This window comes from Lasiodiplodia theobromae (genome assembly GCF_012971845.1).
Source record: "Lasiodiplodia theobromae strain AM2As chromosome Unknown scaffold_75, whole genome shotgun sequence".
NCBI lineage: Eukaryota > Fungi > Ascomycota > Dothideomycetes > Botryosphaeriales > Botryosphaeriaceae > Lasiodiplodia > Lasiodiplodia theobromae.
The window spans coordinates 50360-77452 of NW_023336558.1; the positions used below are offsets into that span (position 1 = coordinate 50360).

Consider the following 27093-nt stretch of genomic DNA (forward strand, 5'->3'; position numbering starts at 1 on the left):
ATTCCTTTGTTTCGACAAACGCGACCAAGTCTGGAATTGGTGAAGGCGTTTGTGGAATCATTCCCGTGCTGTGATTGGACGAGTGGCCCCAGGCAATCAACGTCAGCGGGAGCGGGTGTCTCCGCACGGGCTTGGCTTGACGATTAGATACTGCAGGACATTCGCGACACACCATTCCACGGTGACACCCTCGCCAGCACCCCCACGCACGTCAGGTGCCCTCCCTGCCTCGCTGTAACCCACGCCCCTTCCGAATCCCAACGAATCACGCGCCCGTGCGACAATGTCTTCCGACCATCCAGCTGCCGCCGCGCAACCTGGCGAATCAAGCACCCTGGCCAACACCAACCCCGAGGTCAAGCAGGAGGAGCTGGACGCCTCCATCAGCACCGAAATCGCTTCGACCGACCCCAACCAACCTGATGCTATGAATCTCGACGGCACGACCGACATGGACGGCCACAACAACAACAGCAGCAACAATGCATCCGCGCCCGGCGCGTCGGGCAGTGCTGGTCTTGCGCCCGGCCAGGATCCCAACGTGATCGCGGGCGCGCCGCCTGCGAGCGAGCTGCGCATCCCGACCAAGAAGGATGCCAGCCTGCGCGAGTTCCTGAGCAAGATGGACGACTATGCGCCCATCGTAAGTGCATCCTCCCCATACTCTTCCCCATCGCCCCCACAGGAACCCACCTCCCCTTTTATCAAGCTCGGGGGGGAAATACCCAGAAGTGCAATGATGTTACGTCTTTTGCTCCGCAATAGTATCTGCAACGGATTCCGCAACACAGTAATGACACCGCCACTGCTAACGCGACGCTCTCTTCCGTTCCGCCTTCGCCGCAGATCCCCGACGCAGTCACGAACTACTATCTCACACTGGCGGGTCTCCCCCCGCCACCGCAGACGCCGCCGCACCTGGCGCGCCTGCTTGCGCTGGCGACGCAGAAGTTCATCGCCGACATTGCCGCCGACGCGTACCAGTACTCGCGCATCCGCTCCTCCAACACCACCTCAAACAATCCGATGGGCGGTCTCGGCGGCGCCGCGGGCTTCGGCATGATGGGCGCCGCTGGCGGTGCTGCTGGTGGCGCTGGCGCGGCTGCCGGCGCGGCGGCTGCTGGCAGTGCTGGTAGCAAAGAAGGAGGCCAGAAAGGCGTGAATCTGGGAGTGCAGAGGCCTGGTTATGGTGGCGGTGGCCAGGGTGGAAGTCAGGGACGGACGGTGCTGACAATGGAGGACTTGGGCATGGCGGTGGGCGAGTATGGGGTTAACGTGAAAAGGGGCGAGTTTTACAGGTGAAAGAGCATCATCCTGTGCTCTTCGAGGTGCAAATGTTTTCTTTCTGGATCGACGGTTTCGGAAACGGATGATTCATAATGGGTTATGGGGCACATGGCATGGTTCACGGAGTTTTATGGCGCTCGGAGAAGGGAAGCATGACATCGAAGTTGATGACATCGTGGCGGTCATCATCATTATTCCAGGCACACAAGAGCGCCTGAAGTTATGCCACTTCGTAAGAGAGAATCCTTCACTGGTTTGATGGTATTCGTCAATGGTACAGGCAAGATAATAGGTGTACTTGTGCGCGAGTCTGCATGCATTGAATGATAAAACGCCACCCAAATGTTGAAGGAAGCCGGAAGGTATGTGCGTAACGCCCAAAGGGGAATCTCGAAAGCCTTTTTCTTTTTTGTTATTTGTTCTTGGTCTGCTTGTACGAGAACTTCTTCCTCGTCCTGTGCAAGGATTCAACAGTCAGCATTCGTCTATCCTCAGTCTCACCCGTCATAACGATCCAATAGACGAACAGATGAGCTCGCATAACTTTGCTCCATCAACAGTTCCCAAAAGAAAGGAAGCCACCCATGCCACGAACGGCTTCCAAAAAGAAAGAATTACTCACGATGCAAACTCGCCGAGCTTGTAGCCGACCATGTCCTCAGTGATGGTAACATCGGTATAAGTCTTGCCGTTGTGGATCATGAACTTGAAGCCGACGAAGTTGGGTAGGATGACAGCGGAGCGCGCCTGCGTCTTGATTGGAGGCGCGCGCTCGCCGGCCTTGACGCGGACGATAGGGAGCCTGTATTGTTGCCTCTGTGGTCAGGCATTGCAGTCTCGGCGTGCGGATATGGCGGTAAGGAAAGCAGCTGGCAATCGGGGTTCGGTGGTTGACTATGTTTGGCAAACTTACGGGACGATGTGAGGGCCTGGGAGGCAAAAACGAAGACGTTAGACATGGTCATCGAGAGGGGCGGAGGAGGCGGCACATACCCTTCCAGACTGAGCGCGCGCATAGCGCTCGTGTTGGCAGCATGATCGACTTTTGTGAGTGATTGTGGAGGTGGATGCGGCGTGTTAGCTTGGGGAAATGTTCGACGCCTTCGCGGCTCTCGAGAGCCAAGTCCGCGGCTCGGCGGCGGTGCGCGATGTCATGCCCGCCCGCGGCGCCGATCACTGAGCTACACCAGGCAGCAAACGCGTCCTCCGTGAGAGTCAGCGCGTCGTCTGCGACAGAACAGCGTCGACCCGCGCGCAAATTCTGCCAGCTGCGAGCCGCATTGACGACGGATTTATCTCATGGTTTTCTTTCCTCTTTCTTGCGAAAACGTCCGTCTACAACACTGCATAGACCGGCATCTGCACCAGCTTCACCACGCTTCTCAGTTCTACAAAGCGTGAGGCGCCGCAACAATGCCTGCTTCGGGGCGAGGTTCGTGCCTGACCCTGCTGCTTCCTTTTGCTTTCCTCCACTGCAAAATCCCATGTCTTCCATCAGACTCCTTCTCGACAAGAACAAGCTAGACTACAAAAAGTCCGACAAGAGAACGAGGCTCACAGACGTACCGCCTGCAGGCCTGAACAACCCCAATGACCCAGATACGATCCGCATCCTGATCGCGACGGACAGCCATGTCGGGTACAACGAGTGCGACGCCATTCGCGGCGACGACAGCTGGAAGACGTTCCACGAAGTTATGATGCTGGCCAAGCAGCACGACGTCGACATGGTCCTGCATGGTGGCGACCTTTTCCATGACAACAAGCCGAGCCGGAAGAGCATGTATCATGTCATGCGCAGCCTGCGGATGAGCTGCTTCGGGGACAAGCCGTGCCAGCTCGAGATGCTGAGCGATGCAAGCGAGAACTTTCAAGGGTGAGTAGGATCTTGAATGCGGGGCAGACCCGCGATGTATTGGGAGGTGCCGGAGCATAACAGCAGTACAGAGCATTCAACCACGTCAATTACGAGGATCCGGACATCAATGTCGCAATCCCTGTCTTCTCGATCCACGGCAACCACGATGATCCGTCGGGAGTACGTATACGCTGGTTTATTGTAACTTTGGCTTCCGCTGACGCATTGCTAGGAAGGCCATTACTCGGCCATGGACCTGCTTCAAGTTTCCGGTCTGGTCAATTATTACGGACGTACGCCAGAGTCCGATAATATCCAGATCAAACCGGTTCTACTCCAGAAAGGCCACACGAAACTTGCCCTTTACGGTATGAGCAATGTCCGTGACGAGCGCCTATTTCGGACTTTCAGAGATGGCAACGTTAAATTCTTTCGGCCTTCGGTGCAACAAGACGACTGGTTCAACCTCATGAGCGTTCACCAAAACCACCACGCGTATACTGAGACCGGCTACCTCCCAGAAAGTTTTCTTCCCGACTTTCTAGACCTTGTCGTGTGGGGCCACGAACACGAGTGCAAAATTGAACCAACCAAGAACATGGACACTGGCTTCCACGTCATGCAGCCCGGTTCCTCAGTTGCGACTTCACTGATGCCAGGAGAAGCGGTAGCTAAGCACGTCGCAATCCTGAGCATCAACACCAAGGAAAACAAGAAGTTTGAAGTTGTACCAATCAGGTTAAAGACCGTGCGGCCCTTCGTCATGAAGGAGATCGTTCTGTCGGAAGAGAGAGCAATGAAGGACGTTGCGAGAAAGGATAACAACCGTACTCTGATCACTCGTCACCTGATGGGTATTGTCGAGAACCTCATCAAACAGGCAAATAGGGAGTGGCTGGCTGCGCAAGATCCATCTGAGGATGACGAATCGTTGGAAGCTCCTCTCCCGCTAGTCCGCCTTCGGGTAGAGTACACTGCACCTGAAGGGGGTAACTTCGACTGCGAGAATCCTCAGCGCTTCTCGAACCGTTTCCTCGACCGGGTTGCCAACGTCAACGATGTTGTACAGTTCTACCGCAAGAAGGTTCCAAGGAAACATCAGAAGAAAGCTGAACTGAGTATGCCAGAGGAATCGGTTCTCGCTCAAATCACCATCGATAACGTCAAGATCGAGAAGCTTGTGCGTGAATTCCTCTCGGCTCAGTCTTTGACTATACTGCCGGCGAACACTTTTGGCGATGCCGTCAGTCAGTTTGTCGACAAGGATGACAACAAAGCAATGGAGATTTTCGTCAACGAAGCTCTTGCAGATCAGATGTCACATCTGCTTGGGACTGACGAGATGGACGAAGATGATATTGCAAACGCGATGGATGAGTACCGTACCAAGCTTGAAGAGATGTTCGCTGCAGGCCAGAAGAAGACGAGGACAAGTCGGAAGTTGAAGCCCAAACCCGCCAACTGGGACAGCGATCTTGATGGTGACTGGGCCGACCAGCCAGGAGCTATCGACCATGGTGATGAAATGGATGACGACGATGACTCGAGGACGAGCTCAGTCCCGCCCAAGACTACAGCCACGCGTGGTAGGGGACGTGGCCGCGGTGGTCGTACAACAACTACCACTTCTCGTGCAACGACAAAGAAGGCACCTGCAAAGTCTACAACCGGAAGTAGCCGCAGTAAGAAGCGTGTTCAGGAAGAAGCGGAAGAAGAAGAGGATGACGACGTCATTATGATTGATGATGACAATGATGAAGAGGATGAAGAATCGGATGCAGAGGATTTGTTCACGAAGCCAGCGCCGCCCAAGAAGACAACCGCCCGGCAGAAGGCGGCAGCCAACAAGCCCACAGCCACATCGTCGCGCTCTCAGCCGTCCGCCAGCCCTGCGGTCAAAAAGGCGCCACCGGCGAAGCCAGCTTCGCGGCAGACCAAGCTGAACTTCTCCCAGACTGCGGACAGCTTGCCAAGCCAGACTGGAAGGGGTACGAGTACCCGGAAGAAGCCGCCGAGTGACGATGAGATCTCTGACGACGATGATGCATTCGAGCCTCCGACGACCGTGACGAGATCGGTGAGGAAGCGATGAAGTGACGGGTGAGAGGTACAAGTGCAAGCAAGCTCAAAGTAGGTATTAACGGATGGGCTGGACATCATGGCGTTACTACGTAGCAGACGGGGTATGGCGTTAACAGGAGGGAGGCTCTAATCCCGGCATTTTCATCAGGTGAGACTGCATAGCCTAAAAAAGTAGATACGAGTGCAAGGACCAGGTGGCAAGATTGCAGGGTTCGGTGGTCAAAATGGCAGTAACAACAGATCTGATCTCGCAGCCCCGGATCGTGCCGCGATCGGCTCGTTCCTTTGGGAGGCCAAGAACAGGCAAGGGCAACCAAAAGGTGAAGGGCGAACTCTAAGCTGGCTTCTTAGGTAGGTGCCCAAGTTACAGGGTTGCAGCGCTGAAAGCGAATGCGAGAAGTTCCAGCTGCCCACTATGAGCCTGCACGTTTCTATGAGCCCGACCTTGTGCATGCTCCGCAGTCAATATGATTTATTCTTGCACAGACTGGAAGATTCGACCTAGTTATAGTGGGTGCCGCACGCTGCCATCTGTTCGCCAGCTTTTCATCGCCGTTTCTGATGTTGTTTCGCGGGTCGCTACTTCCGCGTCTCGACTTCCCACCTGGGAAACACTGACGCAACCCTCGCAGTAACAATGCCGTGCGGCGAAATCTTCTTTGGCAATGTCTCTTTCCTTCTCCTCCCTGGTCAGAGACGGCTGTGCTTACGACTTCCCTCCATTCCTACGCGCAGCCGCGAAACAACCAGAAGGCGCATCTCGGTCATCCGTGACACACCCTTCCTCACGGCTCAGACCCATCCACAACTTTCTCCATCCATCTCTCTCTTGCTTCGCGCGCCAACACGGCTTGCTGTCTGTCTCTCATTCCACTATCGGCACGCTTGCTGCACGCTTGGATACCGCAGCTCTCTTGTTTGCACCACGCGATCCACTTGCTACCGTTGATTGATACGCTCCACACCTTCGGATCTCGGACCCTGTGTGTGTGTGGTCTCTTCTTGTTCAAGATCCGGACGTATGCTGACTTGCTGCAGCGTCGGGAGCCAGTGACTACGCCGCTTGGTCGACTCAGCTCTTTCCACCCGCGTCTCCCGTTACCCTTCGTCTTGAGTGCGGCCGACATCATCCAGATCATTGCGGAGCGGACAGCAGCGGTGGCATGTCAGTCAGATCCAAGGTCGCGGAGCTGCTAGCTCTGCGGGACTCTGTGTCAGAATCGGCTGTGTCGATTGACAAGTTCACGGATGAGGAGGCTGTCAGAGGTAAGTCACGTCTCTGCATATGGGAACGGGCCATATCCTGTTACCTTATTCGTCATGGTGCTTCTTTCACCCGAAGATCATCAGCCAAGCCACAATTTCTCTGTCACTGCTGCTGTTGCCTCCACCCTAAGGTCCAGCCCTGTCCAAGCTCCTCCCAAGTCATCCTCTGGACATCCTTTCTGAAGCATGCAACTCCCGTCCATGACGCCGCGTCAGGCGGCACGCCACGCCCGCTATGATGAGAAGTTCGGCTTTGGACCCGATGACTCGCCCACACGCATGTCTCGAAGCGCAAGTGACAGCGGACAGCTAACGTGTGCATCTTCAGAGCATGTCTTACGTCCTGCCGCTTCGAATTCGAGCATGGGCCTTCGAGGTTCTTCGTCGGTTCCAGCTTTTCGCGGCCGTCTAGATGGCGGCAGATCTTCATCAACGACGGCAAACTCCCTTCTGACGGCTCCGAATGCCGGAAACGTAAACGCTGGTGGCCCAGCTCACATCAACGGACTGAAGAAGCCCTCACCCACCCCATCGCTCAAACGTGACAAGGTTCAGAAGCTCATCAAGGAACACGGGTCGCCTCCTGGACTCCGCGTCACCGCCGGTGGTCGCATTGTGCCACACGATATGCCTGGCTTGGGAAGCCCGCAATATCCTATCAGCAACGGCTCTAAGATGGGCGAATGGAGTTTCGCCAGTGTTCGTGGCAACCCAATGCAACGCGCCACCTCGCAGCCGCCGTATTTGCGCCGGGCCTCGGACGCTGTTCCTCCACCCGCTTCCGAACCGATGAGCCGCTCGAACAGCTCCAACACTGCCGTCAATACGACTATTCCGGCTTACACCCACGGATACAATCCCAACTTCGTGCCTTTCTTCTTCCCGGGTCCCCAATTTGCGTTTGCTCAGGCTCCAACGAGGTCTTTCACTGTACCTACGCCGGCTACGAACAACACCAGCAGCAACACTGCGAGAGCAGATATTGCTGAGCTGAGGAAAATGCTTGAAAAGATCCATATTGAGCAGAGGGATCTGGAAAGAGAGATGGTGATCCGCGAGAGCAACCTGACCTCTGAGGAGCGCCAGAACATGGTTGAACAGAAGGTGCAGATGATCAACGAATCTGACCGGATTCGAAAGGACATCAAGCGCTTGGAATCCGGAGACTCTTCAGGTTCCGGTTCTTTCGAGCATCAGAGAGCCTCACTTCCACAGCATCCAAGTCTTGTCGCCACTCAAGTCGGGCCGCAGCCAGCTTTGAATCCTTACATGTTCTCTAATGCGCACGCCGGCTTTGTGCCCTTCGCTCCTGGTAACCAGTTTCCAGCTCCCTACATGTTTCCCAACATGGTACCTTTCCAGGGTTTTACTTCCCTGGATGGTGCATCAGCCACTCCGAATGACGAGGCTGCCGCTCCTGCTGCGGACAACGTCGATAAGGTGCCCAAGGAGGATAAGGACAAGCAAGAGAAGGAGACGAAGTCAACAGCTCACGCTCCTCGTCGTTCGCATGCATTGGAGATCAAGGATCCAAACAAGACATCTGGGCAGCAGATCACAAGCAAAAGGTCTGCACTGGATCCCACGAGCCCGGCATACACTCCTCAGAAAAAGACGAAGTCAGAAGCGAGCCACGAAGATTCGTCGCTTGTGTTCGTACCACCGTCACCTTCCCCAATAGCTTCGCCGCACCGCGACGCGACTTTCGCGGCCCACTTCCCTTGGCTCTGCTCGAACACCAAAGACGACAAGAAGAACGACAACACCACCAAGATCAGCCCGGATCATTCGGTCAAATCTTCCGAACATCGTCCAAGTGCGTCCAGTATCAACACGGCCGACTTTTTCCCTAACAATCCCCACGAGCATTCCTCGACCAGCTACAATGTCAGAAAAGGCATACAGACTCGGCAGGTTACGCCCGACAGGGCGCAGCTTGCTTGGACCAATGTGTTCACAAGTCCTGACGAGGGCCATAATCTCCTCCGAGCTCCTCAAGTCTCGCCCATTGATGGCGAATCCGCGAGGAACGACTCCGCTCTCGGCATGAGCCAATCTGAAGGCTACTCTACCCGGAACGCGCAACTTCGTGTCCCACAGAACACTTCCAGGCAGGATAGCGAGGAGAAAGTTTCTTCTTATGCTGGCCGTGCATGGTCGAGAGCTGAATCGAACCGGATTCCTGCTCCTCCCCCCTCGTCCATGGGACAACTGGACTTTAGGAACAAGTCCGTTGCTTTCTTACTCGGATTCTCGGCTGGTTTATCTGGGCAGCCTATTCAGGGGACTGAGGACGTCGATTACATGCAGGGTTGGGCGCAGGGATTGCTTTCAGCGAAGCAGTCAAACTCTCGTCAGCCAAGTGAAAGCAGCGCCTCCCCAGTATCGGAAGAACAGAGCCAACACCGACAGCGGCTATACAGCGAGCAGCGTCAGAGTAGCTTCCTGCACCCCGAGTCCATCACATGCCGTCGCGAAGAGAGTATAGCGCCTTCAATGGGCTACATCCAGCTATCCGCCACGCCGATACACAAGGCCTCTAACGCAACCCTGAAGGCTGCAACATCAGCTCCAGACACTCGGCCTGTTGCTGCTCGTTTCGAGTCCTCGGAGACCAACAAGAGCATTTCGTCCAGCATGGGCATCGGACCTGCAAGTGTCCCAACCCCTTACAGAACCGTCAGCGCCGAGACGGACAAGACCATCACTGAGAAGATCGATGTCATGATGAAAACGCAGCAGACACCTATGCTTCACCGCTCAGGAAATGAGAGGGATGAAATGAGGGCCGGTGATCGTTCCAATCAGTCTCCTTCCAAGCTCGCTAGGGTCTTTTCCGGTCAGTCCGTGCCAGGCCAGGGTCAGCAGAAGCTCAACCGTAGCTTCAACCTGAACTGTCTTGGTGACCAGCGCGAACAGGCACGGCACAGCCGCACCTCTTACGACGGTGCCGGGGACGACGAGGACGAGGCTGGAAACACTCAGACATCCGAGACGACGAACGCGCGTGTTTCTCCTTCCAAAGCTTCTGCGTTCACAGACTCTCCTTCAATGTCAACCGGCTCCCCGAAGAAACTCTCAAAGACAGCGGTCAAGAACAAGTTCGAGGAAGTCACCGGCAATGCCACCGGCGCCGGAAAGGGCAAGAAAGGGAGGAAGAGCAAGAAGACCGGGAACGATGAGGTGGATGACCCGGCAAAGATGTCACGGGAAGAGAAGAAGAACTGGAAGGAGATGTGGAAGAAACGGTTTGAGGACATCAGGAACGAGGAACAACGGGAGGTCGATCGCTACCGGACACAGAACCCGCTTCCACCATGAGCAATCGTCGATATCACAACGATCAGCATCTGGCTCGAATGGCACGTCGACAAGAGCCTATCACTCCGGAAAGCATTTCTCATCCACGAAATTCATAGCCGCACATTCATCGGCTGCAAGCATGGCTCGGACCATGTCGTGACGGATTGCTTTCCCGATTTATTACCTTTCTCGGCTCCCCATACTTCCTTGATCAGCTCAGGGTTTCTTTGACTGTTTTTGCCTCTTTACTCGTGCTTAGCCGCTCGATCAAACCGCATTAATGGGGCGCGTGCTGCTTTTGCTGGTGAATGCTAGCGCCCGCCTGCTCTCATCAGCTGCTGCAGAATCAAGGGCGTCGAATTCACCGCTTTGCATCTCGGCGTGCAATGACAGACAAGCACAACCGAGTGCATTCTGTTGTCGCTGTTGCAATTGCGATGTGAAGTAGCGGCTTTGCCTTTATCGAAGGGCCTGCAGAGGGTGCACGATGCATGCTTTTTTTTCCTTTTTACTCTGACTTGAAAGTTTTATTAAGGGTACCCCTCGAGCATGGTTCTTGTTGCCTTTAAGATCCCCAGCTTTTCTATCAGCGATTCGGTACTTCTTTTCCTTCTATATGGGTAGAGAAATCAGGTTATTAGACGCCATGCAAGTTTTCCGGAAGCAATGGTTGCAAGCATATACGGATAGCATGAATTTTAAGCGAATGCAATGACTTTGTATACAGTAACATAATGTTGTGCAACCATCATGGCCATCGAGAAGCCGCGTGGGTATGCATAATTATTTCCAATACTTGACCACTTCGGCGGTGAGGCTTTCGCCTTGACTACGTCATTCCGCAGCTTTCCGTAGAATGGTGAGTGACGGGGGTGGATGTTTGTCCCGGCGCCGGTCTATGCTCGGCTCGGGCGAAAAGGTGACAAGCCAATGGGATTTGATGTTGATGTGTAGTAGTCGCAGATGCATGCGTTATAGCTTACATTCGCATAGGGTTGATGATGGAGACCATGGGGAGCCGAAGCGGGAAGTGGGCCAGGTGTATAAGGTCGGTTCATTTAGTGTTGCAAAACAATAGCACGACTTGCAGTAAAGCATCGTGTATGGATTCCAACAGCCCGATCATGTTGGCACTACCGCGTAAGCGAACCGAACGTGGTGAATATATCATCTCGCTTCGGGGGCGTCTCTGGATGGCCTGTGCCTTCAGGATCCTTCCCCCGCGGCGGTGGCACTCTCGTGTTGTTGCTATATATTGGTACACGGTAGTATAGGGCACGAAGAGTGGCTGATGCAGTGGGGTCACGTAGTCTGATGCTTGCAGTCCGGCCAATCGCGCGTCAAAGGAGGAATATATTACCCGGTGCGGTGCTCAGAATCTGCTTTCCTTCGGGGAGGCCGCCGTATGTGTTCCATACAGTACTTCCCTGACGTGTAAGGAAAAGGGGGGGTGAGAATGAACGTGGGAGGGGAAATGCAGCAGCTTGACCTCTCTACCTGTGGGTGTGGATGTTGAGAATAGTAATGGCTGGCTGGCTAACTAGCTACCTACTACTTTACTAGCGGCTCGGCGTGTCCAAGATATGCATGCGCAAGGGGGAAGCCAGAGAAAAAAAAATCAAAAGCCACACAGCCACAAGCTGGGCGAGCAGCAGAAAGTAGGTACCTAGTGGTGTTCAATACCGGACATCCGCGTGTACCGCACGTACGGGCGCTGTGGCTGGCCTTTGCGCAGAATTGTCTGGTGATGGTATTCTGTTACACGTGCGCACGGGGTCGGGGTGCAAGAGTCATCCGACGCGGAAGGCGGCGTCACGGAACGGCCTGATCGGATTTGGCTTCTGGAGGGAGAGAGGGCACAGGGACAGTTATTAGTTTGTGTGCAGTTGAGTGTCTGGGAGCAGGGGTTTCGTGCAACTGCATGCCCCCGCCCGGTTGCGTCCGCCTTCCCCGGAGGCGGCGGATTATTATTTTTTTTTTGATTTCAAAGCTACCGCGGCGGCTGCCATTGATAGGCCCGCAGTAGCGAATGCGGGTTGACGCTCGTGCCTTGGCAGGGCGGCCCAGCGGACATGTCTTGGCCGGACGGGGAGTGTCCCGGCGCAAGTTTCGTGCCTTGCGGCGTGGTGGAATAGGCCGGGACACGGGAGTGACGCGTCGTCGCGTCGTGCCCGGCGGCTGCTTGGTAATGGCGGCTTTGCGGTGCTCAGGAGAGAGATAGGCTGCGCGAGATGGCGTGCGCGGCTTGACTGCCCTTCCCCCTTCCGCGCGAGGCGAGGCGAGGCGCAGCAGCACCAGACGGCTCCTCCGCAACGGGAGCACTATTGCTGGGCTTGCGCGCGCGACGGCCTGTGCAATGTTGTCGCGCATCAGTATCTCGCAGCGCGCCGACGAGACAGGGCCGGGGGCCCGGGGTGGCCTCAGCCCGTCGTTGCCCCCAGCCCTGATTACGGGAGATGCTACGCTGCCCTCGGCGCGCCCCGTCCGCAGTCGAGTGCAGCAGCACGCTGAGGGCAGCCGCTGCTATGACGATGGGCGCAGGTCAGACTCGGCGCTTGTTTGTCAGACGGCGCGATGACGACGTGGGTTGGGTCGGCGTGTTGCGGCGAAACGGGGTCCGTTCGGCGCGAGGCTGAGCAGGCAGGAGTACGATGTCCAGTCCAGCCGAGTGCCAAGCTCGCCCTCCCATCCCCACCTCGCTGGCCGATCAAGTACCTGCCGACCGCATTCCACCGTTGCTCTCCACCACCGCTCGCACGCCAGCAATCTCGCGCGGCGCGCCGTTGCCTCTCCAGCGCCCCGGCCACCGCCCCAAACACACCACTGCGCCGATCCTGAGCCCGCGCCCCCCGCGAGACATGGCTCAGTGAGCTGGCTCGCTCCGCCGGCCCATTGACTGACTCCTTCTCCAATCCTAACCACCACCCGCGCATTGCTCCCCTCTCCCACCCAGCCTGCCCCGGCCCCCGCGCCGCTGCCCCAGCCATGACGCAGCTCTTCAGCTCGTCCGGCCACTCGACCGTCCCCCAAGACTCGAAGCGCGCCTTCACCGGCATGCCCATCTCCACCAACAAGCAGGTCAATGGCTCCAACAGCCAGGTCTCGCAGAAGATCAAGAACTTCTTCCGCATCAACACCGGCGGCAGCAAGGACAGTCTCGACGGCGCCAAGCACAGCGGCGATGGAGGCTCGACCAAGGAGCGCGACGGCAAATCAACCTTCCGCCAGTCGCGCTTCATCCCGCACCTGAACCGCAACCGCAGCACCACCGTCGCCAGCGAAGGCAACCCTCTCGACGAGGGCATGTCCCCCACCGCCCAGGCGAACCCCTACTTCCAGCACCAGGGTCCGCCCGCGCTCCGCCACCACAACGAGGGCAGCGTGCCCCCCTCGCCGCCCGACACTCCTCCCATGCCCACCACCAAGGTCGAGGACGTCGACGGCCCCAGCGACAAGGCCACCACCGCCGGCAAGGAAGAGCTCGCCCGCAAGCTGCGCCGCGTCGCCTCCGCCCCGAACGCCCAGGGCCTCTTCACCAACGGCTCCCACGGCGACCGCCCCCAGACCGCCGAGCTGGGCAAGGAGCCGCTGGTCCAGCACGGCAACACCTCGACCCTGAGCATGGTCGAGACGGCCGACAGCAGCCACCTCGCCATCCCCGCTGGCGATGGCGCCGCCGGCAGCCTGCCCTCCCCCGGCCAGATCCGCAACAACCTGGCCTTCAGGAGAACGTACAGCTCGAATTCGATCAAGGTGCGAAACGTCGAGGTTGGCCCCGGCAGCTTCGACAAGATCAAGTTGATCGGCAAGGGCGATGTCGGAAAGGTCTATCTGGTTCGGGAGAAGAAGTCGGGCAGGCTGTACGCCATGAAGGGTATGTGCGCGCTTTCCGGCGCTCGAGCGCGGTTGCTGACGTGATGCAGTCTTGAGCAAGAAGGAGATGATCAAGCGGAATAAGATCAAGCGCGCTCTGGCCGAGCAGGAGATCCTGGCTACCAGCAACCACCCGTTCATTGTCACGCTCTACCACTCCTTCCAGTCCGAGGACCATCTCTACCTCTGCATGGAATACTGCAGCGGTGGCGAGTTCTTCCGAGGTACGTCGACCGGCCACGGCATCTGCGCAGCTGACTGACTGGCTCACAGCACTTCAAACCCGTCCCAACAAGTGTGTCGACGAGGATGCTGCGAGGTTCTATGCCGCCGAGGTTACTGCCGCGCTCGAGTACTTGCATCTCATGGGCTTCATCTACCGTGATTTGAAGCCGGAGAGTGAGTGAATCCGCGCTCTTACTAATTGCTTATTCTGACGTTGGCAGACATTCTGTTGCACCAGTCGGGACACATCATGTTGTCAGACTTTGATCTCTCCAAGCAGTCGGACCCCGGTGGAAGGCCGACCATGATCCTTGGCAACAACAAGGGCTCGTCATCCGGTTCGCTACCTGCTATTGACACCAAGTCCTGCATTGCCAACTTCCGAACAAACTCGTTCGTTGGTACCGAGGAGTACATCGCCCCGGAGGTCATCAAGGGTTGCGGTCATACCAGTGCAGTTGACTGGTGGACGCTGGGAATCCTGGTCTACGAGATGCTCTACGGCACGACGCCTTTCAAGGGCAAGAACCGGAACGCAACATTTGCTAACATTCTGCGTGATGATGTGCCGTTCCCCGAGGGCAACGGCGCACCGCAAATCTCAAAGTAAGCTTGCCTGCTTTCCCCTGCGGGATCTGTCATACTGATCGACACCACAGCCTCTGCAAATCGCTCATCCGCAAACTGCTCATCAAGGACGAGATGCGCCGTCTCGGCTCGCGCGCTGGCGCGTCAGACGTCAAGGCGCACCCCTTCTTCAGGACAACGCAGTGGGCCCTGCTGAGGCACATGAAGCCTCCGATGATCCCCAACCAGGGCCGTGGAATCGACACGATCAACTTCCGGAACGTCAAGGAGAGCCAGAGTGTGGACATCGGCGCGGCCAAGGTCAAGGGCGTGCCGCTGGATTCCGGTCTGGCAACGCCTGGATCGGAGAAGGCGGTCGATCCATTCGAGGAGTTCAACAGCGTCACATTACATCATGAGGGTGACGAATATAGCGGCGGTCACGACATGAGCCCGGCAGCGACGCAAGAATCGAGATAGTGATTGTGGGTCAAGGGTTTTCCGAGGCCGAAAATGTGGGGCGAGGAAACGGGAATGGCATGGATTGATGGGATGATTGGGATTCTTTCTCTGCACGCTTCCTCTTTCTCTTCTCATCCGTCTTGGAGCCGGATTAGACGATGATGTGGTTTTTATGTCCGTTTTCACTTTTCCTCTCACTCTCTCTTACGCCTGTTTCTGCGCGCGAGTATCACGTTCGCACGCGCTCTTTCTCTCTCTCTCTCTCTCTCTTATCTTCATCTACATCATCGGGGGCTAGGGAGTTCGGCAGCAAAGTTTTATTTTGGGGGGAAACTAAGCTTGTGTTTTTCGTGTTTTATTGTTTAAGCATTCAACCGCAGACGGAAATGTCTGTACAGAGTTTCAAGTGGAGGAGGGATGAGGGGCGGAAAGAAGGGATCTCTAGAAAGTACGTCACTCTACTTGCGATGGATCACCCGTAGTAGGCCTTTTGAAGTTTCATTTGAGACGTATGGAAGTGGGTGAATGAAGGAACTGGGTTTTTGATTGTTTTGATTGTTCTTTTGATCAAGAAGAATGAGGCGGGGCGGAAGCGGCAACAGCAGCAGCGAAGAAGCCCAAGTCAGAAGCGTTGCATGTATGCATGTGGAGCAAGAAAGAAGAGGTGAAATGCAAAAAAGGGCATATTCTTCTAGGCAAAAGAAAAAGTGGATGTTACAATCTTTTTTCGTTTCCTACGTCTTAGCGGGGCATGTGATGTGGTTGAGCATAACTGAGATAAATCGACGGGCAGGCGAGAAGTTTATCATCGTTGTGGAAGGCAAGACTACCTCGTCGAAATCATCGTTTTTCTTTTTAATTTAGCCAACGCTACCTTCTCTATGATGATTGACCAGGGCATTGAATGCAACATCTGGGCCGGGGGCCTGACTTTGAATGCAGCCGCATGGTGTCAACAGGCGAGTTTCATTGTCGCTCATCTAGGTAAGTGGTACGTAGGAACCGAGTTCTTCCTGCGCGTGCATGTGGGTGGCGCTAATTCTCCATCTCTCTGTGGGTCACTTATCCCAGTAGGGAAGGTAGGGCCAGGCAACGCAGGGCTGAAAATGGCGGGGTAGGAAGGGGGTGCTTGGTGTGGATCATTTGCTTTTGCTATCGTTATCGAGCCGCCAATTACAACGTCACTACGCACCACCGCTACCAGCTCAACCTTCGGTAACCCAAATCGACGTCAAGCCGCCATCGAAGTCGCGGACAGTCATCCGCTTAACGACGAAACGCGCTTCTTCTATCTGGCCCGCCCGCCGTGCTACGACACTTCGTGCCCAAAGCAATCGTCGCAGTCGCGCTCTTGCTCTTTTGTCGTAACACGCGCTTCCGTGCCCAACGACGGCGATAGCACCGTCCTATCTCGGCTTCCTTCCACTTCCCACTCTTGCCTCCACGCTCATAGCCGCAATCGTTAGCGGTCCGGAACTCTTCCCTCCATCCAGTCTTCACGGCATACGGGCACCGACGGACAGACAAGCGGGAAAAGGGACACACGAACGCGACGCGAAGAGAGGCTACGGCATACACGTGGATAGCAACAGTTGTGCGCGCAAGGCAGGCTGGGCTTGGCTGGAGAAGGACTGGAGTGCACTTCATCGAGCAACGGAGAGACAATTGGATACAAGGAAGCAAAGAACTGGAAATAATGGCTACGCCCGATTTTTCGGCCAGCACTACCTCGCAAGGTGGCAGCACGTCGCCCGGACCGGAGACGCTGACGCCGTTGGAGCAGGAGGTTTTGGACGAGTACGCGAGGTTGGCGGGAAACCTGGGTGATGTCCGTCCTTTTAATTTCTACTTTACTTTTTCCATCTTTCTCTGTTCACTTGCACCTCACCTACCCGCTTCGTTCGATTGCTTATCCACTTCCTTTTCCACTGCCTCCATCCTTAGCCTCCTGGCCCTCCACACAGAGATCCTGTTTGTGTTTATCACTAACCGGTGAGACTGTACAGCTCGCAAACCTCCTTAACACCCTCTCGGCCACGCCCTCGGCCGAGATACTCGACGCGCTGCGCAGCCTCGAGCGTAAGACGAGCTTGGTCTTCACGTTGCTTAAGGCTAGCGTGTACAGCATCGTGCTGCAGCAGCAGATCATTGGAGAAGAAGGAGACGGGGCTGGCGATGATACGCGGGTCGGTGGAGTGGAGGGTAGGGGAGAGGATGAAGATGGCTTGTGAGGGGCATTTGCGCTGGCTTGGCAATCGGTTTGGGTGGTGAAAGCATTGGCGTTGATATGATACCCTGGATGCTGGGATTTACTGTCGTGCGAACGGGTGTGCGGGGACCGTAAGGTATGACCATATGTACCGTGAGCTTGTGGGGATGGGTTAATGGAAAGAAGGCTTCTGATCAGCGGAACAAAGCCATGGCACTGGCCAGATGTATACGGCGTCGCTTGTGTTTGCTGGTGAGTACGTAGATGGGCCATTATCGAGAACATGCAGCTGAGAGACTAGCAGAAACGACTCGTAAGAGTGACAGCCGTTTTCATGCAAGGCATTGCACTCAACTATGTGGGAGCTCGAAGTCTACATCTATGATTAGCTTTTTGTTGCGGTGCTCAAAGACCAAGCTCATAGCCGTTCATATGCATCACCCTCGACTTTTCAAGACGATTAGACGGCAAAGGAATATAAGAAATGACCTCCAAGGTGTGAAGCTGGATGAGACATGACTCTTCGACATCCATCCCTGAATCAACATCCTCGAGATGCATGTGGATACGCTTTGCGATCTTCTCCCTCGGATTCTCTTCTTGTTTACTCATAATTACCATACAACTGCCAGCCCCTTGTAGTTCTCTCTAGCCTGCATCCTTTCTTCGCGCACTCTTTTCTCCCTTGTTCCAGCTTTCCACCCACCAAAAAAGACCACGACCACCACAACTCTCAACAAGCCCCAAACAATCCAACGCCTACTCCATCCAACACCCCTTCCAGCGCTTCCACAACCTCCCCACCATCATCACACCCGGCTGCCACCCGTCCTGCCACTCCCACCGCCTTCACCACAAGCGGATATAACCTCTGCAGATGCCTCCTCTCCTCAGCGCCCTCGACACCGTCATTTGCAGGAATGGCGTCAGGCTCGCACTCGAGCTGCTGTAGCTCACGTAGTGCAAACAACAGCTCCTCGCGCTGGCTCTGCGGTTGCGGCATGCGGCCTCGCAATGGCTGGTCCGCGATGTACGATTTGATGGGTAGCGCGGCGCGTAGGATGAGGAAGGGCGCCGCGGCGCGGGCCAGGGCGATACGCTCGCTGCGCTCTTCCTCGGAGCACGTCGCTGGGCTGCGGTGGACCAGAGAGAGGAGCTCACGCAGGCAGAAGTAGGACATTCGTGCGCGAGGCGTGGGCGGCGGGTCGCGAGTACGGCCGTGGCGGATGGTGTAGAGAGAGGTGAGGGGTGGCGAGGAGGAGAAGTCGGGTGGTATCTCCTCAACTGATGGAGGATGGATTAGGGAGTTGTGGAAGAGGGTCGAAGTGTAGGCGCGGCGGGTGGAGTCGGGTATGTAAGATGCGCCGAGGCCGGGTGTGATGATATCACGAAGGGATGTCAGCGATTTGATGTCGAAAGATTCATCCTCCAGGATGACAGTGGGAGAAGGTGCTGCAGAGGGGTCTGCTCGGGCGATGCCGTTTGCGATGGCAGCAATCTCCTGCCAGATGGGAACCATTTGTCCATGGTTGATAGACAAACTCTGTGCGTTGGCAAGGATTGGGCCCAAGATACTCAGCGACGTCGTTGTAGCTTTCTGCCATATGCTTGGAGCTTTGCCTTGGACCTTCCACTCGTATTTGAGGCGGATTGGAACTACAAGGCTTTGTAGAGCAGCAAGCAGGGCGCCGTTGGCATAAAGCTCAGTAGAGTTGATGTGGTCCGTTACGAGTTGTTGCATAAGATCCATTGACGCCTTGCTGATGGCAACGAAAGTGTTGCCATCCCGTGTTCCAATTGGCGGAGGTCTCCCAAAAGGCAGAGCAGCAAAGTCGGCCAGAAGCTTCACAATGATCGTCGGAGCCCCTTCAAAGTTTGTTTTGATGATTTTGATGCCCTGGAGAACCTCTTTCTGCAACGGCGTCAAGATATCCCTATCTGACGTGTAGGCTGTGCTCTCTTCGGTGACAATACAGCTTTGGAGGTTTGAGGCAACCTTAGAAAGCACACCAGAGTCCATCTCCTCGCCGATGAGGCGGTAAAACTCTCGGAAGCAGCGCACATAGGCCAGGTAAGCTTCATGATTGCCAGCCTTTGAAGGGTACTCTTCGTGACTCCCAGGCGACGCTTCAAGCCAGATTTCGGACGCCTTCTGGATTGCGCCTTCGTCAATAGCTTTGACGGACTCGAGCTTTCCTAGAAGGCCTGAAATAGCGTCGTACGTGACTGCATTGACAGCTTGTGACCCACACGCCAGATACTGTCGAAAGTAATCCAACAACGATGCCCAAAGTGATGAGAACCGAGGCGCGCCAAGGATGCTCTCCGGATAGGCGCTGAACAGCTTGACAAGACCGTTGAGGATAATGTGACTGGTTTCAACCCACGCGTGCGCCTCCTCTGGATCTGCGCTGGTCGAGCGGAAGGCCTGGTGTTGCTTGATATCGAAGGCTAAGAGGCGGAACATAATCACCCGCAGGCAAAGATTCCAGGATGCAGGTGATAGTTGGTCTCCATAGTTGTCGAAAATTCGGAGAAGGGTATGCAGGGTTCCATTTCTGACTTCGGCTCTGCGGTCATGTGCAATAGTGGCAATGCGCTCGAGTAGATGCAGCCACATTGCCGGAATGGACTGCGTTTTTACGCCTTCTTGGATCTGTTCTTCCGGGTTGGCGACATCGATGGATTTGGTTGCAAGCTCTTCCATCGCCGCCGCGTCTGTACGGCCATGAAGATAGTCCGAAACGTTCCAGAAATAAGTTATTGTCTAGTGGAAAAGTCAGCGCACTCCAGTTGGATTTGGATGGGGTGATATTACAGTCAAGGAAATGTTCAGGTCCTCCCCTTGGTCGCAGAAGAAGTAAAGCAGGTCCAAGAGCAAGAAAATGGCATCATCCGGAATTGATGTCAGGAAGTCGGAGCAGACGAGCTGCACAGAGCTAAAGGCGAGTCTTCCCAGATTTGTTGCAATCATCTCAGATGACCTTGGAACGCTGGTGGCTTCTGCGGTACTTCCATGCTGTATCTTGGTACCAAAGCCAATGAACACGCTCCGTGTAAGCAAGAAAACGAGATTCCAGCCGACTTGAAGAGAGTCACCGCACTGTTCCAGGATACTCTTGAGGGCGTCGAGAACGACAACATGGACCTCGATGTCGGTCTCATCAAGTTCATCTTCAGGGTCGTTGGCACCTTCGTAAAGAGAGTCGATCACAAGCTGGAGCGCCGAAAGAACCCTGGCGTGAATCTCGTTCTTGAGCGGCTGATCTTCCGCCTGTGTCTCCTTGGCAACATCCTGAACCAGACCGCTGAGCACATCTGCTGCAAGAAGGCGTACAGAGCTCGTGATGTTGGGATTGCTCGCAACAGACACGAGCGCCTTGATCAGCAACGACCAGCCGCTGACGTCTGGGTCGAAGCTGATGAGCCGATTAGCATTGAGTGTGCCAAGGTCACCAAGTTTTCTCAATGAGAAGACGTAATCTTGAACATGCAGCTCGGTCTTGATGTTGATCCCGAAGTTGCTCAGCTTGCGCTCCTGGGGGTTCGGCGTTGGGGGCCCTTGGCTGGCGCTCGCACGACTGGGCTTGCCTTCGAGCAGTGTGCAGAGAGATGTCAGCACTTGAACAAAGGATTCGTTGGGGAAGTCCACAGTGCTCTCAAACAGCCGTGAAGCTGCAGCTTGAACAGCTCCAACTTCCGGGCCCATTATTTGGGCAATGGCGCCCCCATCATAGCGGTTTCCTCTGCGATCTCGGCCACTGCTCGTGGAGTTGGCTGCCGCCATGATCATATCGGCCTGCTGTAGAGTCTCGAAAACGATTGACCACGCTGACTCTAAGGTTGGCCCAAGCGCGATGGCCAAGTTCAAAAGCGCTCTCAGACATAGAAGATTCCGCGTGCTGAGAGTCGGCGGTCCCGACTCGATCGATGTTCGCCTGTTCTTATCGGATCCTTGACTGACAAGGCTATCGACGCTCAGCAACCCTCCTTTGTTGTTGTACATTGTTGGCGTTTCGGCGCCTGAAGCCTTGGGATTCGAGACGGTCGCAGTGAAGACGGTCGGTGGCACAGCCGCTTTCCCGAGGGTTGTGAGGAATGCATCTCGAGGGGTGGAGAGACGCAGCAGGCCGGCAATCTGAGTGAATTTTTGAATTGAACGTACCAGATCGTGGTAGTATTCGTTATCCAGAGCAGCGTTGAGGAAAGTCGAGCAAGTAGCAAGAACGGCTGGCCAACAGTCGTTTATGGCCTCTGCAGTCATCTTGATAGCTTCCTCGGCAGGGTTGTTCTTCAAATCCAATGGATTGACGGGAACTGTCCGTCGCCTGAAGGACTGTGATCTAGCCATCCTGCTTTTGGGCTTCTCCTCGATAGGCGTACTAGGAGGTTCTTGGTTCGCGGCTGCATCGCCCTTTGCTTTCTTCTTGCGGCCTTCTTTGTGCACAGTCAAGGGGAGAATGAACTTGGCGAGACTTTCAGAGAAGTTATTGATGCAGCTCAAGACCAAGCTGTATATGTAAGTCTCAGGCAAAGCTGGGGGTTCCTGTTTGTCCAGATGATCCATGCATGGGATCCGCATGGTGCTCCACTGGGTGCTGATTCCGGGAACGCTCGACGTGCTTGGTGCTCCGCCGATGATGCCAACCGCCCCAGCTTCGAGCGCGACCTGGGCGTCAGGCAAGACGTCCTCTTCAGGAGGTGCATTTACCGGAGCGGTGGAATGCTGACCGAGACCGATGACGGTGGGCTTCTCGGTTGAGAGGCGGACGAAGACGGCGAGGTTGTCCCGAATTATCGACTTCTTGCCTTCCTGGGCATCGTACTGAGCATAGATCTGGATGATGAGATTGGGGTCTGAGTAGACATTCCGGAAGACCTCCATGCACATGGCACGCTTCCATGGAGCTGCGGCGTCCGGATCAAGCATATGATTCAGGAGCCCCAAAGCCATTTCGCATTCTGAAGGCACTATGGTCAAGTGTTGTCTGAGGATCAGGTTGAAGACTCGCATAATCCGAAGAGTAATTGAAAAGCTGAGCCGCTCGGAAAGACTCTTGATGATGAGCGGCATGATGTGTGTACGGAGAATGAAAGCTTGTTCGGCATGAGACAAGAAAAGGCTACCATGATTGCCCAGAATTGCTTCAATCAGCTCGAGTCCGGAAGCTTGCGAGATTGTCGAGAAGCGAATTGACTGCGGCTTGCCTCCTTCAGTCAAGAGACAGATGTCGCGGAAGACCTACATGCGGTTCAGTAAACGAGCGGCTCGGCTGCAGGATGGTTGCGCACCTTGTATGCATCGTTGGCCGAGGGCCGAACGGAGATATTGCCATCGTCGCCGGGAACCTCGGTCACCGTTGGGATTTGCAGTTGTTTCTCTGGTGCAGTTCCGTCAGCAATGGCTTCGGCTGGAGCGGCAACGTGCCATACCGTCTTCAACGACGACTTTTTCGAAGGTCGAAATGACCAGTTGTTGCAACGTAGCAGCGGCAGTGGCGCTTGCAACGGGATTTTTGGCAGTCTGCAACGTCGAGCACACCTGCAGCACACTGGACAAAAGCTCGCCGCGGACATCATCGGCATAGTTCTGGATGAGCGAAGGCAGTGCTTGCAGAATCTTGAGCTGGATGTCCAGACCTGGAAGCAGCATTAGTAGGCGGGCTTGGCGGCGGACATCAAGAATAATTACTCAATTGGCTGGAGTCGCGGAAGCCGTCGAGTACCTCTCTCAGCCTGCTGCGAGGCACGGCACGCATGACAATGAGGCGCTGCAGACACACGACGGCGGAGGAGACGAATTTGGCATTTTGGGTCTGGCAGGCCTTCACGAAAGGGTCGATGAAGGCGGTGCGGCGGGTCAGGTCTCTTCCAGCATCAGTCAGGCAGGCGCAGATACACGCAATAGACACGACCAACCGGCGGCTAGCTGGGCCTCGGAGGTGGAGGGCAGGGACCGCAGCTCCTGCAAAGACTTGTCTGCCGCCTGCGCAAAGAAGCTCGAGTCAGCTGGGGATGCAGGCAGGTCAAGGCTGCAGGGAGCAAACGGACATTGCGCAGGTCGGGGTTTTTTCTTTTGGACTCGTTGACGAGATTGGCCAACTCGCCGGACAGGATCTGGGCGGTCATGGCCTCGTTTGGCAGACTGGCGGCATTGGGATGTCGTGAGGTGTGCTTGCGTGGCTTCAGTTGCGCTGCGACACGTGAAGCGCCTGCCTCGGAATCGCGCCAAGCCAGGCGCCCCTGCACGCGAAGCTGCCCGCCCGCCCGCTCCAGGTGGGCTGGTGCTCGCTCGCCCAAACCGCACCATCACCGCCCGTCCACCAGCTCTGCCCCACGCGACTTCTGCCCACCGCGCAAATCTCGCCCCCGCATCTCTCCCGACCCCGCGCTGCCTACACTCGTGCCACTCGCGACCGCGCCTCCGCTCCGCAAGCTCTCGTCTTACTCCGCCGCACACCATGGGCGCCAAAGTGCCGCGCAACTTCCGTCTGCTGGAAGAGCTGGAGAAGGGCGAGAAGGGCCTCGGTGCCGAGGCCTGCTCCTACGGCCTGGAGAACGGAGACGATCTGCTCATGTCCAACTGGAACGGCACCATTCTCGGCCCTCCCCACGTGCGTATTGTCTCCGCAGCTGCATTCCCCGAGCTAATTGATGCAGAGCGTGCACGAGAACCGCATATACAGCGTCAAGATCCACTGCGGCGAGCAGTACCCCGACGTCCCGCCCGAGGTGACATTCGTGTCCAAGATCAACGTGCCCTGCGTGAGCCAGAGCAACGGCAAGGTATGCCATGCCCTACGCCAGGGAGGAGCAGCCGGGCTAAATCGAAGGATGACAACAGGTCGACCCCTCCAAGCTCCCCTGCCTGATGCAGTGGAAGAGGGACTTCACCATGGAGACGATTCTCATCGAGCTGAGGAGGTATGAAATGTCTCCCAGACCCTCTGCCACACGCGTGCTAATACCAACCCGCCAGGTACATGGCTCTGCCGCAGCACAAGAAGCTGCCCCAGCCCCCGGAGGGCTCCACCTACAGCTAGACGCCACCACGTATCTTGTTGGAACGAGTTGCAAACCGGCGCGTTTTACACTTGGGAGATGGTGGTATTGCTGCACCCTCGGATGATCTTTCATGAACGAACCCCCTGCATGGGCGTGGAGTTTTGGGGCTTGGTGGAGAATGAGCAACTAGCTGAGGCGAAATTCAATTACTTCTCCAGTTTATTGCCTGGCCCTTGACTTGGTCATTGGCCACCACTTGCCTCTTCATAGAAGATGACTGTGTTCGTCCTACACGTTAATCCTGCGGTGTTCAGCTGCCTGCAGGCCTCTGGAAATTTGTTACCACGATGGGGGCTGTAACACTTATGACCTCATATGCACGTGATCGCGCGATCCCGGCGGACCAGCTTGGAAAATCTCCGACCTCTGCCTACAGCGAAGGCCAAAGACACGCATGGCCGGACCAACACATGCATGCCGGCCTTTGTGGTTCCCGCGCGCTCAGGAGCACATCGCGTAGCTGGTATGCCTGTCCATCATGAGCAATGCTCTTGTTCTAACGTGAGCCAAAAACAGCGATCGCTCTCTACCGTGCTCTCTTGACACAATGCTCCCCGGCTGCGTTCCCGCTGGCTGACGACCAGCGGATCGTCTTGCGCAACATCATCCGCAACAAATTCCGACGCAACCGCCATGTCCACTCAACGCGGCTGCTCAAGCTGAGCTTCACGGCTGGCTATGAGCTGCTCGACATGCTGGCTCGAGCCTCCTCGTCCCCCGCCACAGCTACATGTTCCGATGATGCAAAAGAGTCAGCAACACAGCTCGTGGCCAACCTCCTCGCATCCGCACCTCCGCACCTCACCCGCTCGCCCACCGATCCCAATGCCCAACCGCGCGGACCCAAACGCCTCGATCCCTCGCCCGAAGCCTGCCCGCCGCCGTCCGCCCGCACCCTCGCCATCCGCCCTCTCCCCGCCACCGCCCTTGGCGGCACGGGCGTGCGGCGCGTGCCACGGCTGGTCTCGGCGAACACCTTCCCCATGCTGCGCCTGCAGAAGCCGCAGCCGCGCAGCCTGTCGCGCGTGCTGACCGACAAGATCAAGCAGCGCCAACGCCGCCTGGACGTGCGCTCCGAGGCCGCCGACTACTGGTCCGTACTCGCCCAGGACGAGGACGAGTGGGACCGGCTGCTGTGGGAGCGCGAGGGCGTGTCGCCTGCTGATGGAGACGACATGATCATCGATGAGTGGCCCGAGGCCGAAGGGTCGTGGACCGATGAGCCGCAGAGGGTTGTGAGGATCATATCGGCCCAACTCGGCGTACAGAGGACGAGGACCGAGTGGACGGTGAAGAAGATGCAGAACATTGTGGACCGAGAAGCCGAGTTGGCGAAGGTGGAGAGGGAGGCGAGGAAGGTGAGGAGGGAGGTGGCGAGGATGGGGAAAAAGAGGATGAAAGACATGGAGGCGATTTTGGGGACGGATAGCCCAGATAGGCAAGGGGCCAAGCCGCTTTGAAGTACCGTCGGAATACCAGAATGAATATTCTACGAACGAGATTGTCGATGTTTCATGCCTAAGCTTTATTTCTCGGAAACCATGGGCTACGCATCAGCCTGAAGCACAAAGTCAAGGTCTAAGTTCTTGTAGGTGAGGGGGTCAAGCTAGGGTAATTCCGAAGTGAATAATTATGTATCTCACAAACACGACCCCAGTCGCCGAGCTTGAATTTCGAGCATTTGGCTACTGTATCAATCTACACATGGAACCTGTTGATCATGCTTACAAGACGATTTTTCATAAGCGTATTACCAGGTCCTCACCCTTTTATTGCCAGTACAAGCGCGTAATGAAACCTGGAGGAGCCGGGCTGCCAACCGCCACAGGAACAATCATGTGTCTTCTGGGTCCGGCTTCACCACGACGCCTGAATTCTCGGTCTGGTGCACGCTCGACCACACAGAATGCTCTCCCCCAGTCTCGTGCTTCTCCTCCTCGTAGTACTGTGTCCGATCCGCGACCCAAGGCACCCTCAGCCTCGCGTCGTATATCTTCTTTCCCAGCAGCGTCTTCTTCTTTACCACATCCAGCCAAAACTCGCCCGGGGCGCTGATGGGGTCGTCCCTTTGCTCCAGATCCTCGAACCAGCTCTCATCCGAATTCCAGCACCACATGTCGACGTACAGCTTCCCGAACGTGTTGCCCGGCGGGAGCCTCTCGTAGATCCACTTCGCAAGATGAGTCGGGCATTCCGTCGCCTTCATCAGCATGTCCACAAACGCATCCACGACGGCATTCTTGAACGTCACATCTCGCAGCCGCGCACCCAGGCAGTACAAGTGAAACAGGTGCTCGGCGCCCGGCTGGTCGGTTGTGCCGTCGGCTCGCTTGACGACTTCGTGGGCGCGCAAGTCGTGCAGTACGGCAAGACTGTGGTTGCTGTAGATCCACTCTGCATAGACCTCGAAGAGCGCGGCGTCTTCCTCGGGGAGGGTGAGAACGGACTCGAAGCGGTAGTCGCGGAAGAGGGCCGAGGTAGAGGTGATCAGGTTCTTGTGAAGTATGAACGGCTCGGCACTTATACTGACGTAGATGCTCATGGTGGAGCTGCGAAAGCTGTGGCGAAAATTGCCATGTCAGTCATAGGGGAGGAGAGAAGAAGTGGGAAGAGCGGCAGACTTGAGGCTGGAGCGGGTAAGCTTCCGCGATGAAGTCCTTTCGGGCGCTGATGAGTTCATGGTGGCTTTTTGACGGCGAGGCGAAAGCCTCAAGTGGAGTTTCTCTATGAAAGGGAAACTCGGGTGTTGAGAAGAAAGTCACCGGCGGGAGGCGCGGTGCGCAGGGTCCTCTGCTGCACGACCAAGGAAGTCGCGGCGCGCTGCGTCAACCTGCGGGCAGTTACAGAGGGGTGCTGCAGCCGATGGCTAGCGCGAAGAATAGCAGGGCTCTAGAAC

The 27093-nt window shown here is 56.2% G+C and overlaps 10 protein-coding genes across 10 annotated transcripts; 7 read left to right on the plus strand and 3 right to left on the minus strand.

Annotated features, from left to right (window-relative positions):
* Positions 1 to 283: 283 nt before the first annotated feature.
* Positions 284 to 1302, plus strand: LTHEOB_12780 (Transcription initiation factor TFIID; the record flags this gene model as incomplete). The annotated part of the gene is made up of 2 exons (XM_035509685.1): positions 284 to 643; positions 766 to 1302. The coding sequence occupies 2 exons, from the start codon at positions 284 to 286 to the stop codon at positions 1300 to 1302; spliced, it is 897 nt and encodes a 298-aa protein (XP_035363849.1).
* Positions 1303 to 1699: 397 nt separating this feature from the next.
* LTHEOB_12781 (Ribosomal protein S19/S15) lies at positions 1700 to 2323 on the minus strand (the record flags this gene model as incomplete). Its single annotated transcript, XM_035509686.1, has 4 exons — positions 1700 to 1742; positions 1910 to 2089; positions 2201 to 2216; positions 2281 to 2323. The coding sequence occupies 4 exons, from the start codon at positions 2321 to 2323 to the stop codon at positions 1700 to 1702; spliced, it is 282 nt and encodes a 93-aa protein (XP_035363850.1).
* A 448-nt stretch (positions 2324 to 2771) lies between these two features.
* LTHEOB_12782 (Double-strand break repair protein mus-23 protein) lies at positions 2772 to 5237 on the plus strand (the record flags this gene model as incomplete). Its single annotated transcript, XM_035509687.1, has 3 exons — positions 2772 to 3163; positions 3235 to 3325; positions 3378 to 5237. The coding sequence occupies 3 exons, from the start codon at positions 2772 to 2774 to the stop codon at positions 5235 to 5237; spliced, it is 2343 nt and encodes a 780-aa protein (XP_035363851.1).
* A 1619-nt stretch (positions 5238 to 6856) lies between these two features.
* On the plus strand, positions 6857 to 9814 carry LTHEOB_12783 (Fimbriae-associated protein fap1; the record flags this gene model as incomplete). The annotated part of the gene is made up of 1 exon (XM_035509688.1): positions 6857 to 9814. One exon carries the CDS (start codon positions 6857 to 6859, stop codon positions 9812 to 9814), a length of 2958 nt encoding a protein of 985 aa, XP_035363852.1.
* A 2967-nt stretch (positions 9815 to 12781) lies between these two features.
* Positions 12782 to 14941, plus strand: LTHEOB_12784 (Serine threonine protein kinase; the record flags this gene model as incomplete). The annotated part of the gene is made up of 5 exons (XM_035509689.1): positions 12782 to 13670; positions 13720 to 13893; positions 13943 to 14068; positions 14116 to 14500; positions 14554 to 14941. The coding sequence occupies 5 exons, from the start codon at positions 12782 to 12784 to the stop codon at positions 14939 to 14941; spliced, it is 1962 nt and encodes a 653-aa protein (XP_035363853.1).
* A 1678-nt stretch (positions 14942 to 16619) lies between these two features.
* On the plus strand, positions 16620 to 17154 carry LTHEOB_12785 (Dash complex subunit dad3; the record flags this gene model as incomplete). The annotated part of the gene is made up of 2 exons (XM_035509690.1): positions 16620 to 16751; positions 16930 to 17154. 2 exons carry the CDS (start codon positions 16620 to 16622, stop codon positions 17152 to 17154), a joined length of 357 nt encoding a protein of 118 aa, XP_035363854.1.
* A 711-nt stretch (positions 17155 to 17865) lies between these two features.
* On the minus strand, positions 17866 to 23261 carry LTHEOB_12786 (Armadillo-like helical protein; the record flags this gene model as incomplete). Its single annotated transcript, XM_035509691.1, has 7 exons — positions 17866 to 19899; positions 19951 to 22374; positions 22425 to 22513; positions 22566 to 22772; positions 22825 to 22998; positions 23052 to 23118; positions 23184 to 23261. 7 exons carry the CDS (start codon positions 23259 to 23261, stop codon positions 17866 to 17868), a joined length of 5073 nt encoding a protein of 1690 aa, XP_035363855.1.
* A 332-nt stretch (positions 23262 to 23593) lies between these two features.
* LTHEOB_12787 (Ubiquitin-conjugating enzyme) lies at positions 23594 to 24175 on the plus strand (the record flags this gene model as incomplete). Its single annotated transcript, XM_035509692.1, has 4 exons — positions 23594 to 23746; positions 23793 to 23918; positions 23977 to 24056; positions 24112 to 24175. 4 exons carry the CDS (start codon positions 23594 to 23596, stop codon positions 24173 to 24175), a joined length of 423 nt encoding a protein of 140 aa, XP_035363856.1.
* Positions 24176 to 24611: 436 nt separating this feature from the next.
* LTHEOB_12788 (DNA repair protein) lies at positions 24612 to 25657 on the plus strand (the record flags this gene model as incomplete). The annotated part of the gene is made up of 2 exons (XM_035509693.1): positions 24612 to 24660; positions 24714 to 25657. 2 exons carry the CDS (start codon positions 24612 to 24614, stop codon positions 25655 to 25657), a joined length of 993 nt encoding a protein of 330 aa, XP_035363857.1.
* Positions 25658 to 26031: 374 nt separating this feature from the next.
* LTHEOB_12789 (uncharacterized protein) lies at positions 26032 to 26739 on the minus strand (the record flags this gene model as incomplete). Its single annotated transcript, XM_035509694.1, has 1 exon — positions 26032 to 26739. One exon carries the CDS (start codon positions 26737 to 26739, stop codon positions 26032 to 26034), a length of 708 nt encoding a protein of 235 aa, XP_035363858.1.
* Positions 26740 to 27093: the final 354 nt, after the last annotated feature.